The sequence below is a fragment of the Chiloscyllium plagiosum genome, unplaced genomic scaffold, assembly GCF_037043375.1.
Source record: "Chiloscyllium plagiosum isolate Xiang-an unplaced genomic scaffold, Cpla_swu_hap1 HiC_scaffold_2, whole genome shotgun sequence".
NCBI classification, from domain to species: domain Eukaryota; kingdom Metazoa; phylum Chordata; class Chondrichthyes; order Orectolobiformes; family Hemiscylliidae; genus Chiloscyllium; species Chiloscyllium plagiosum.
In genome coordinates, this window is record NW_028270140.1 from 30,340,461 (window position 1) to 30,353,312 (window position 12,852).

The window sequence follows — 12,852 nt, forward strand, 5'->3', positions numbered from 1 at the left end:
AATAGGATGGCTGCCATCATGGTTTCCTACATTGCAACAGTGACTGCACATTACAAGTACTTAATTGACTATTAAACACTTTAGAACATCTTGTGGTTGTGAAAAGTGCTGTAGAAATGTAGGTCTTGATTTCAACATGGAATTGGCTCTCCTTCGCTGAACAGAAATATTTTGCTTCCACTGCAACTTCACTCAAACGCAAATGTTGCTGTCAAAAGCATGCCCAATTATGATGTTGTATTTATGCTGGAGCATGAAACATAGTTACTGCAATTATGCTTATCCATGGTTACGTAATATTAAAATCTTAGAAAATGGCTGCAATATATAAAAGCAAACTCATTTTGTGGAAACTGGCATCATCCCAGTTAAAACATTCTAATGAACAGGAGCCTTTATTGTTTTATTGTTGGATATTACAATAGTGATAAATGCTTTTGAAATATGTGCCATAATGATGTATTGTGGTATTTCAGATTGTTATTGTGAGGAGACTTGTTGCTGATTGTATATAGTGAGTCCCAGGATTTTAATTTAGTTTCAATCTAATGAGCTAACAGTTATCCAGCATTCTTAGGAGAGTGAAAGTGAATCTTGGGGAGAATCTGCTCCTGTTCTTACTCAAAAACATATCTGACTTGAATTGAGATGTCTTCAATCCAGAGCTTTTATAGCAATTCTATTGCAACCCTAGATAACAATAACAAACTTATCATAGTCTAAGCACCAAAATTTGGGTCCCTTTGGCTCCACCAGTCAATGGGTAGCCCGCTAAGCTACCAGGAACGAGTTCTAAAATACATGAAGAAAAAATATATTGGAAACATTTGAGAAATGTTGGTTGAGAATGGTTCAAATGATTTGAAAGATTGTTGAGAAACATACGTGTAAAGTTCCCAGCCAGCGATCAGACCATCTTCTAAACTAAACTCTGGGAAGTCGTAATTTTTTGAAAATGCATGTTTCCTTTGACAGGAAAAGGATATTGCCAGTTGGTAAACGTTCATTAATCTCTTTATCCAGTAGTAGCATTACCTGTCTATTCAGTTAAGAAACGGCTTGTAAGATGGGAGGCCCTGATGAAGAACAACAGCAACAATTGAAAGAAACAGAGACATGTTTGACTCACTTTTCTTTATTTTCCCTTGCCTTTGCCACTTTTATGATAAAAGGCTTACAGACGACAAAGTATATTCTAGCAAGTTACACAGAATACATATATTTATTTGAAAGTACCAGTGATCATGAGGCTACAATGTGATTGGTTTAAAAACATTTAGTAATAAATACATTAAACTCAGAATTGAGTCAGTTTGAAATGCCTGTACAGCACTATATTCTATAATCTTCTTTGCTGATCAATAGTAAAGACAACCACAGGCATTTTATAAATTTGCAGACTCTTTGGCTAGCTCAACAAAACATTTTTTTTCCTTTTCCCAATATATTAATATACTTTTAGTTAGTTAAGTTAAAGTAATACCAATTTAGCCAGGACAGAAACAAAACAGTAAAAATATCAAGGAATTGTTCAAACATTCAGATAGCAATATACACATATTTCCCGTAAGGCTTTTAGAAGTGTACTTGATTGTGGATTAGATTTACAGACCAGATAGGCATGCAGTGGACAGCAGTTAAATCTCAGTGAAGCCTTTGGACACTGACAACGATCCCACTCTTCCCCTCTGTACAACGGCTCACAAACTTACATTTGTAATCTCACGAGAAAAAAATGTTTATTTTATGTTTATGCCTTTGTGTAATCTTATTTTACAAATTCCATCCACCAGAAAGAATAAAATAAAAACATTATAATTATTGGAACTAAAGTAACAGCATGCATCAGTCAGTGAAATGTGCTCATATCACTGATTCTCGTCCCAGGACTGAGCTCCAGTTGAGATTAACCAGTTTCCACGGAGGAAGGTCAGCTCAGACATGCACCAAATTGTTCAAGAGACTTGGCTGCACGATTTGTCGCAGGTGAGTGAAATTCCTGTAGTACATTATTGCACACAAATTGGTATCGGCAGCGCTACCCACCACAAAACCTAGCATCTGCAAATGAAGTGGAAATGTATCCTCCCCTACGCCGGTAGATTTTCAATACTGCATCCGGCCGGTTTCCCATTGAATTCAAAATCATTACCCGCAGGAAGATTCCGTTCCCCCCGGCCCGGTCAGTCTAAGCTTAGAAAAGGGCAGCATGTTAATAATCCAACGGGTGGAGTTTAGAAATAAAACGATTCGTGCTTCATAGCGGAATTCACTACCTGAGGGGTAATCATTTACCAGTGTGGTCCTCAACACCTTTGGCTGGTGCATGAATGTCACGGCAATGATGCGGAATTTATTTTGTTTCCAGGTTATTATTTTTTGTTGTTGTTGTGAATAGATATAAAGGATTTTGTGACCAGCATTTCGCGGAGGTCAGGGAAGAACTAAATATGGACAAGCACACATTTAGGGAACATGACGCTTTCTAGGAGCTACAAAACATTTAACTTTTTTAACAGAGCAAACTGATACAGAATGGCAGTGGACGGTGCTACGGCGCTGTCGGCTGCGCAGGACTGGTCCTCGGGTAAGCTGCTGGGACTGACTGATCTCTCATTCCCGCTGCTGCTACCTGACACTGGTGAAGGGGGGGTGCTGCTCCCATCCACCGGTACTCTCTGTCCTGGGGACCATCCGTGGGTAACCTCCGGAAAGGATGCTGAGTTGCTAAACTTCCCACTTTCTTGATCTATTCCTTGATCTTTAAGCAGCTTCACCAGGAAATCGATGTATTTCATCGCCAGGCGCAAAATTTCGTTTTTGCTCAGTTTCTTATCTGGAGGGTGAGTCGGGACCAGTTTGCGCAACTCTGCAAAGGCGCTGTTTACGTTTTGCTGCCTCCATCTCTCCCTTGTGTTGGTGAAAACCTTTTTAGTCATCCTTTTCGGCAGCTCTGCAATAAAAGTGCAACTGTAATATTTTACAAATAAGTCAAGAATAATATTCAGTCTAAATATGGTGGTTACACTTGGAATGTTGCAGGCAATTAACACATCTCCTGACTCCCTAGAGTGTGTCCATCATCTATAAGGCACAAGTCAGGAGTGTGATGAAATATTCACCACTTGCCTGGTTGGGTGCAGTTCCAAAAACACTCAAAAAGTTGGACACCATCCAGGACACAGTAGCCCACTTAATTGGCACCACATATACCAAGTTAAGTATTCACTCGCTTCACCAATCTGCAGATTGGCATTAGAATGTACTATCTGCAGCAACTCACCAAATCTGCACCAACTTCCAAACCCAAGATCTGAACTTCCTGGAATCACAAGGTTCGGCGGCTGCTGAAGATGGCCACCATCTTCTTAGCAACAATTAGGAAATAAACACTACTCCTGTCTGACATTAATGAATAAAATTCAAACAAACTTGAAGCAGTATCTTCTGCCAGATTTTATTTCCGGTGATTGGCTGAATATGTCAAAATGTAATGCAACAGACCAGAATCAAGGTTTTAAAAGATCCATATTCATAAAACACTTCTCACAACAACCGGGACATCTCAAAGTGATTGTAATGTAGAAGACACAGCAGCAATGCACCCCCTGAGCTGCGTGGCTGCATGCATGCAGCTGCTCTGAGGGGTTGTGCACTGCGACCAGCATGTTGACACAGTTTGCAGCATTTACATCCAATTCTTCTGCTGCACAAGGACCTTGGGGGTCTAAGCAAAAGAGAAAAATAATTAGCAGGAACGCTGCGCAGTGGTCAAAATTGGCAAAGTATCCTCCCACAAACAACGATGTGATAATGACCAGATACAGTAATTTGTTTTGAGATGTTGATTGAGCAATAAGTGTTGGCCCTGTCACTGGGATTCATTCATTGGGATCTAAATGTAAATTCAGTTTTATTATTGTTAAGTAGCAGAGCATTTGTTAAAATCGATGGTTTGGCTGGGTAATGGACAATAATATACTGTACAGTATAGACCTGTTTTCCTGTTAAAGATTTTAACATTATTCATTATTAATTTTCCTGTTAAAGATTTTAATATTATTATTTATCAGTAATTTTCAATGTTCAAATTGACACTGTTTCCCATTCCTGTTTCATCATGATTCTATGTTAAGCAAGCGATTTCAAGTCAGTTGAGTTGGATCTTAAACAAAGGCAACATTTAAAGTCAAAATTTATAGTGGTTATAGTAGTCAGACATGGGAGTTTTATTCTAACTTCAATACTTATGTAATCTAAAACACTACAGATGGATCATTATAATCATATTAATTTTGTGATGTCCATATTTCTGTTTTCATAATCTCTGCCCTCTGTCCCACCTCAATATATCCTTTCTGCTCAAATACTATATATGGTGCTGCTGCTAGAATGGGCAACTGTCTCATCTTAAGGATGAATACCACTAGTTAAGTACAACAATCTCTATATCCCATACATTAGGCCAAACCCCAGCTGCAATCCCCTGCTCAATTGCGGCACTACACCTTGAGAAGGTCATATTGATCATGGAGGCAGTGCAGTGTCAACTCATGAGTAAAATACAAAGGCTAAAGGGGCTAAGTTATAAGAATATCACAGATTAAGTGGATAGCCTCTAAATTTAAACCAAGTCATTCAGTGCTGATTCACTTCTCCACACAAAGTCTCTTAAAAATCAGAAACTCTCTCTCCCAAAAAATTGTTGTGGCTGGGGGATGGGTTGGGATTTAACAAGTGCCCTGTTACCAAATAATAATAAAATCTAGTTTACAATTAGCTCTGAATGAATATCAGTGGCCAGGCCAACATTTATTCCTTCACCAAAATCACAAAATAAATTATGTTGTCATTGAGGTCATGCTCTTATAATTGTGGATATCAAAACTGAGACTGGTTAAAAAAAAGTTCAGTAGGTGTGTTAATTAGAGTTACAGAATCAAGGCAAATGAAAAGAATTAAGATACAGATTAGATATAAACAGATTGAATGCTAGAAAAGGCATGAAGGCTAGAATGGCCTCTACAATGCTTCCTCCTATACTTTCATATAATTCACAGAATTGTTATGGAGCAGTAGACAGCTTTTTTGGCTCATTGTAATTGCACTAGCTTTCTGGATGAGGATTATGATTTAGTGCAATTCTTCTGCCCTTTCCCTATAATCCTGCACATTGTTACTCTTCATTATCATCAAATGCCCTCTTGAATACCTCAAATGAATCCTCCTCCAACATGCTACCGGGCATCGCATTCCAAACCTTAGGTACCTACTGTGTGAAACTGTTTTTTCTCATTTTGCATTTTATTAATGTTATTTTAAATTTATGACCTCTCAATGCTTTTTATGAATTGGAACGGGCTTTACCCATCTAATCTGTCCCAGTTCCCCATGATTGTGAAAACCTCTTTCATATCTCTCTCAATCTGCTCCTCTACAAGAAAAACAATCCTAAATTCTCCAATCTTCCATCATAATTGAAATATCTCATCCCTGAAACCATTGTTGTAAAATTCTGCTTCATTCTCATCAATAAATTCATAAATGTACATAAATTGTTCCCTCATTTATTAGTGACAAGTCTTGGCAAAAAAACCATGAAAAAAGCTTGATACATTTAATTGAGAGTCCAACCTTCACTAGTTGGGATGTATTTTGTAATCATCAATTTCTCAGTCATGGGCTGCATAGAAAAAGCATAATTAATGTGTGATGTGTGATATATTAATTTGGGTATTAAAGTTGGATTTTATTTGCCATACATCCTCAAACAAAATCAGAAAATGATCCTAAACACATCTTTGATTCTCTTCCGTGGCCTCTACTGTCTTGCATGATGATGAAAAATATTTCTCGACCCCATGATATCTAGATTCCATCTTTTAAAATCTGGCTGGTTTAAAATTGGGATTCTTAATTATTAAACAAACCATTCCTAATGACAGTTAACATTTACACTGCAGCAGAATGGAATTATGATGTTCAAGGCACAATATTGAAGAAAAAGTAACAGAAAAAAGCCAACAGAACTGTAGCTTGAACAGAATGCAATATATCATACCTCATTATCAATATATTGTGATTAAATAGGCTGAGATTGAAATGCCATTGCCTTCATCAAATTTGCTGAATCTAACTACCAATTAATGAAACAGGATACAAGTTGCCAAATCAGTTATTGCAACCTAAATCTGATTCATGGATAATAAATAATACAAACAGAAGCACATTTGGAGGAAAGTGACTGCTATTTTTAACACAAGATGTAGAGATTCAGGAAACAATTAGCCGCAGAAAGGTATGACCGCTATTTACAGTTACATTGTTGCAAACACACAGGGTCCACATGCTTACTATGATGCATCTATCTGCAGTCTTATCCTACTCCTGTGTCAAGTAAATCCTAGAATCATCCCTTACCTGCTTCAAAAAGTATTGGCTGCTGCTGATGACACCAGGCTGAAGGAGCTCAGATACGACCTGCACAGTGCGGTGTGCAGCAGTAACAGTGATACTCAGACTCCGTGCGGCCCCGTGCTATGGATTTTGTTTAGGGGCGGGGAGGGGTGGAGAACCGAGGGAGCTGCTGCCACTTATATTGTGGCTGTCCCTTTGTTTGACATGTGTCCCCACTATGTGCTACAAGTGAATATATTTATCTCCTTGGAGACTGGCAGCACAATGCGTCAGGCACCCTTCCCGTTTTTGTTCCATTTAAAAAAAACCTTCCATTTTCGACCCAAAGAGTGTCGTTTGCTCTGAAAAGGTGAATGATGCTTTGGACAATATTCGAACGGGCGAGACATTTTATTACGTTAGAAAGACCCATAGCTGTTTAAACCCGCCGCAGAACAAAAATAGAGATGGGAAACTTATGTTTCAGTCAACCGCTTGGAGAACGTATCGTGGTGTTGGAATTTAAAACCTTTATCACCTTTCCAAATAATCGGACACATCTTGTGTGATGCTGAGTGATCGCCCTTTGACAGTTTGTGATTCTGCCACACATTTATATTCGCTAATGGAATCAGAAATAGCACAGCACCCACAGCAAATTTTTTTTTTGAAAAATGGAAATGTAATATTTGGCATGAAACACTTTGGGAGGAGGTAAATGGTTACTGTTAACATATCCTTCAGCGGTTGTTAACCAACAGACTGCTGCTGGGACAACGCCTTAATACTTGCCACAATTGAATTTTGTCAGTATATATAGTAAATCAGCATTCTCATCATTTGCTGTGGCCTTTTATTGTTTTTAATTTATGCAGTTATTAATTTTTTTCCCTCAAGTGCTTTGTTTCAAAGTGACAGGCTGCTATGGGACTTTACTTTGTGGAGTAGGAATTTACATAATCCGATTACAGGGATTATCATGTGGTTGCAAAACTGCCCCAGTGGGTTTGAGTTTTAAAAAAAATCCTTACTATTCATTGCGCTTTCCTCTGCCCACAAAAGTACTGCACCTGCAATTCTAACCGGCACTCTTTCAGGACACTCTAGTAGGATCTACATTTGACAAAACAAAACTGCTTCATGTATGCATCGCCTTTAATTGATCCATCTGGATTAGTCTTGAAACTGAAAATGAGCGTTTGGATGCTTAGTCTTATCGAAAAGGGTCATCGGTTTCTTTAAAAAAGGTCCAACTTGCATCGTGCCTCAGTACTTCCCCGTTCTGATGATTTGCATTGTCCCGGTCTTCAGGCAGTGGTCACGGCGGCAGTGACAATAAACACTACACTAGTTTACTTTTTTAGGTCCAAAGGAGAGTGACTTCAGTCAGACAGCAGCTCAATTCCCACAATAAATCTAGTTTAAAGCAGCCTCCTCAGGGCCCGCTGCCGAAACTCCAATTAGTCACTCCGCCAAGTCGGAAAAGGACAAACGAGCTTACACAAATGTTTACTTTGGCTGAAGGTTGTCCCTCCTTTTGGTAATAATCATTGGAAAATAAACGAAAGATTTGGCCGTTCACTGCAGTGAATTGGGGGTCGGGGGAGCGGGGCTGGGGGCGGTGAGTTTAACATTTTTTTTAAGGTATGTAAGTCTTTGAAATGAAATAGTGAAAGTGGTGAAGGTGAGCGGTGTGGGCGTGCAGTTCGTGTCAATACTTTGCTGTTTGCAGCTATTGTGAGCCTGGGCTTTTGATTTGCCATTCAGCGTGGACTGGGGGGGGCTCAATCCAGTCAAGCTGCCTATTGCAGATAAGAATTTTACAGCCTCTGGGAGGACGTGATAAGGAAGCTGTAATTATTAATCAGGCATTAATTGTCATACAGTCAGTAAATAGATACAGTGGATGGGTTTAACTCCTCGACTGCGTTTTGCAGCGTTTTGCTTTCTACGACAGATGCTATATTGGTTTAGTGCTATTAGACTCATAGCTTCATAGACCCAAGATTAGCTGCCTTTCCCCGGGAGAAACTCGGCGTTGTCAATTTGAAGAGAGAGAATCCTGGAAAGGGAGAACTGGAGATGGAGGGAGGTTTGACATCTTTCGTTAATTTCATTTGGCTTCATGCTTGTGACTGTCTCAGCTCAGGTCTTCAGTGTTAACGTACACTTTTGATCAATTTTGGCATTCCTCAAAGGTCACTGCATTAAAGGATTTATGGTTGGGACTCTACCAGCCCTGAGTGGCATGGGCTATGACAAGAAATTTGGAAAAATGTGGCCAGAAAAACAACAAAATATGAGATTCTCCCATGTTGAGCAAAAACAAAATCTGATTTTCCTAAAAAATTCAACTATCTGAGAATCTAACTAGTGTCAGGCTAGAGTCCTATTTCCATATATTAGCATATTATTATAACCTAACCTTGCCTTATTTATATGCAGGTTGCTATTATCCAAGGCGCCAGTGAGAAATTAGATTATGACAATTCCAGACATGAGAGTCAGAGCAGTGGCTGGGCCTGCTGCTGGCTGGAGTCTTACCTGGGCCTCCACCTTAGCCAGCATTCCCCAACATCTCAGGGCATGATGCATGGACTAATGACTGCCTCTAGCCTCCGTCCACAGAGGTTGACATTATCAAAACACCAGTCTCATCACATCAGCATTTCATCACTGTACTTTGGAGCTAAGCACCTCATATTTCAGTTCTCCTACCAGATCACTTTGCACAGAGTGACATATACCCATCTCATGCATCTGCACAGGATACAGCTCAGGGTTCTTTAATTGCTTTCTTAGAGCTAACTCATTTTGCACCTATTTGGATGACTCAGATCATCTCTGCTTTGCCATGCTCTCTCATGCAGACAGAAAGCCAGGGAGCTGAAATGTATTGTATTTGTGTTTTTTGTTACTCGCAAGAGATCTGATCTCCTATCCCCTTCGATAACGGGGGGTTTACAGGTACAGGTAGCCATAGAGGCTTGTTCAGCTTGTCTCAGTCAGGACTGTCCTCAGTTGGGACATCCTGGATTGTGGGAGACAGTCAGTCCTCAGGGTCTGTGCAGTATTCATCAAGGAGGCATACCAGGCACCTGTAGAGGCAAATAGGAAAGTCAACTATGGGAACTGGAACCATTATGCTAGTTGAAGGGGGAAAATATTAAGTAGGGAGTAACTCCGAATATAATACTGGGATCTGACATAGCAAGGAAAACATGGGATATTGCAGGAGGTTTATTTTCACAAGTCAGCACCACCGAGGGGGTTGGGGGGGAGGCGAAACAGAGTGTTGTGGTAATGACATGTCTATGCATAGGCAAAGGACTGAGGGGAAAAATGGCCAATATTGATAATTAAGTAAAACATTTGAAGCTTCAAATCTGACAAAGTTTACAAGGTTAAAAATTACACAACACCAGGTTATAGTCTAACGGGTTTATTTGGAAGTACTAGCTTTTGGAGCACTGCACCATCATCTGTTGGACTATAACCTGGTGTTGTGTGATCTTTAACTTTCTACACCCTAGTCCAACACCAAGCCCTCCAAATCAAAGTTTACAGGAACAGTGATACAAAAGGACACAGCATACTCACAGTTGGTGGAGTAAGTTTATTATGTCTGTTGGGGCAGGGTGCAATTGTGGTTCATCTGCAGCAGGTAATTAATCAGGTATGAAGATTTAATGATGATACACAGCTGGCATCAAATTACTCTACATGAGAAACTGTGCCTTGACCAACTATACATATTACAAACCTTGGTTTCACATATGGCAATGTAATTGATTATGAAAAATTAATCCAACTTGCTTCGTAAAGCAGCATCATAGGATCACTACAGTCTGGAAGCAGGCCATTTGACCCATTGAATCCACATTGACCTTCTGAAGAGCATCCGACCCAGACCCACACCCATACCCTATCCCTATATTTCCCATGGCTAATCCACCTAGTCTGTACATTCCTGGAAATTGTGGGCAATTTAGCTTGTGAATCCACCTAACCTGCACATCATTGGACGATGGGAGGAAACCGGAGTACCCAGGGTAAACCCACGCAGACACAGGGAGAATGTGCAAACTCCACAATGACAAGATTGTGCTACACTAGGTATAATATCTTACAGGTCCACATAGAATCAATTCAATTCCCTCCTCCTGTAGGAGCCTCCATGTCCTGTTGTATCAATCAGGTATTATGTTAACGTATTAAGGTTTTAATATTCCCCACATTAGTTAATTGCACCCAAACTGAGTGGATCAAACAAGGCTTGTGTTATCATCACTTTTATAGTTAGATGAAGACAATGTTGACACATTGAAGAAAATGAAAGACATCAGCAAGCCCAGGAATAACAAGAGTAGTCTCCAGAATGCCAAACATCCTCCTCATAAAGAATCAACAGCAGAAGATCCCCTTTCCAGGATAGTGGAGGAGACTGAGAAGGCCAAGAGTACATCAACCCAAACTGTCATTTCTTCTGGATGATTGAATCCCAGTGCAGGCACAGACTGAGAATACCTTGGGACACAGTAACAGAACTGGGATATCAGCTTGAGTGGGACTCGTGCTCCAAGGGCTATCCTGTTCCAATAGCCTTCAGACATTCACTGGGGCCCTGTGTGGAATCTCCCAATCATCAACCCACAAATGATTTGAGGATGGTACAAATACAGTTTGTGCAAGATCACATCAATTAATGTCTTGTCCCCATGATATAGCCTGTGCAATGGGATTTGTAAGGTCCAGGATACTATCGATCGTACGCATTTCATGTTGAGAATACTACATTTTCATAATGCCGAATTAATTAACAAAAAAGCATTCTGCTCAAACAAGTCCAACTCGTCTGTCATTATTGTTACCACTTTCTTGAGGTCTTTGCAACATCTTTGCAAATATTTTCTGAACCCCTCAACTTTCAATCCTTTCTTATAGAAGATAGACCAAAATTACACGCAATATACCAGAAATGGCTGAACCAATGTCCTGTACAGCTGCAACATGACCTGCCAACTCCTATACTCAATGCACTGACCAATAAAGCAAGCCTACCAAATGCCTTCTTCGCTATTCTATCACAGTCCAACAGACAAGTGAAGATCTGTTGGCATACAGGAAAGGGATAGAGAGTTAAGTGGCATGTGTAAAGCCAACAATTTCTCCCTAATGTCAGTAAAATGAAGGAGTTTGTCATTGACTTCAGGAAGCAGAGTGTAGGACATGCCTCTATCTGTGTCAGTGGTGCTGAGATGCTCGAGAGCTTCAAGTCCCTTGGAGTAAAGATCAACAACAATCTGTCCTGGTCCATCCATGTCAACACTATAGTTAAGAAAGCACACCAAAGCCACACATCCTCAGAAGGCCAAGGAAATTTGGCATGTCCACTATGACTCTTACCAATTTTTATTGAGGGAGAGATTGTTGTCTTTACACCATGCTACCAAGCTGTCTATCTCTTTCTTGTACTCTGTCATTGTTTAAGATTCAACCCACCATGGTTGTGTCATCAGCAAACCTGTAAGTGAAGTTAAAGCAGAATTATCAATCTTCACTTGTCTGTTTGACTGTCATTCTAGCTGTAGGACTGGTTTAAACAATCTGTACTGTAGCTGCAATCTGCTTCATTAAACCAAGACCATAGAAAGCATCCTAACTGGATTCATTACAGCTTGGTATGGCAACTGCTCTGCCCATTACAGTAAGAAATTACAGAGATTTGTGAATGCAGTCCAGTCCATCACAAAAAACAGCCTTCCTTCCATTGACTCCATCTACGCTTCCCACTGCCTTAGGAAAGACCCCTTCCCACCCTGGTTATACTCTCTTCCACCATCTTCTATTGGGCAGAAGGTACAAAAATTTGAAAAATAACATCAACATATTCAAGGACAGCTTCTTTCTCGTTGTTGTCAGAGTTTTGAATGTACCTTTTGTATATTAAAATCGATCTTTCTCTGCACCTTCTCTGTGGCTGTAACACTATGTTCTGCATTCTGTTCTATTATCCTGATGTACTCTTGTAAGGTATAATCTGCCTGGATAGCATGCAAAACAATACTTTTATCTGTATCTCAGCTACATGTGACAATAATAAATCAAATCAAACAATTCATATATTTACTGGTGAGATTTTATTTTCAATGCAGTCTCATCTGTGCAACCTTAGGTGCCCTCTGAAGATTTCCAACTGAAAGGTCCTTTCATTTCTGAAGGAGAGTCACACTGAACTCAAAAGCACCAAGTCGCTAAGCTCTGGAGTCCTTTTCATACTTCTTTCCAACTTTCCTGCTCTCATTCCTTGTTTAAAATACTCCTCGAAACCAATCATTTTAACCAAGCTTTGGTCATGTGATCTAAATCTCCTGATACAACTCTGTGTCAATGTTTGTTGACTATGCTCCTGTAGATTACCTTGGGATATTATACCATATTAAAGGTGGTATAAAA

The 12,852-nt window shown here is 39.8% G+C and overlaps 1 protein-coding gene and 2 long non-coding RNA genes across 4 annotated transcripts in view; 2 read left to right on the forward strand and 1 right to left on the reverse strand.

Annotated features, from left to right (window-relative positions):
* LOC148151843 (uncharacterized) overlaps positions 1 to 1,922 on the forward strand; it is a 40,796-nt gene extending 38,874 nt beyond the window's left edge. The window contains exon 4 of the long non-coding RNA XR_015759883.1: positions 1,794 to 1,922. This is a non-coding gene — a long non-coding RNA (uncharacterized LOC148151843). The remainder of the gene's footprint in view (positions 1 to 1,793) is intronic.
* tal2 (T-cell acute lymphocytic leukemia 2) lies at positions 1,120 to 7,668 on the reverse strand. Of its 2 annotated transcripts, none has more exons than XM_087995565.1 (2): positions 7,428 to 7,668; positions 1,120 to 2,953 (listed from the first exon to the last, which is right to left on the reverse strand). In XM_087995565.1, the coding sequence occupies exons 1-2, from the start codon at positions 7,432 to 7,434 to the stop codon at positions 2,493 to 2,495; spliced, it is 468 nt and encodes a 155-aa protein (XP_087851691.1). In that variant the 5' UTR covers positions 7,435 to 7,668; the 3' UTR covers positions 1,120 to 2,492. The 2 variants fall into 2 exon arrangements, with proteins under 2 accessions (XP_087851691.1, XP_043530152.1); XM_043674217.2 differs by lacking the exon at positions 7,428 to 7,668 and adding an exon at positions 6,421 to 6,964.
* Positions 7,669 to 8,380: 712 nt separating this feature from the next.
* On the forward strand, positions 8,381 to 12,515 carry LOC148151844 (uncharacterized). Its single transcript, XR_015759888.1, has 2 exons — positions 8,381 to 8,488; positions 10,696 to 12,515. It is a non-coding gene; the product is annotated as an uncharacterized LOC148151844 (long non-coding RNA).
* Positions 12,516 to 12,852: the final 337 nt, after the last annotated feature.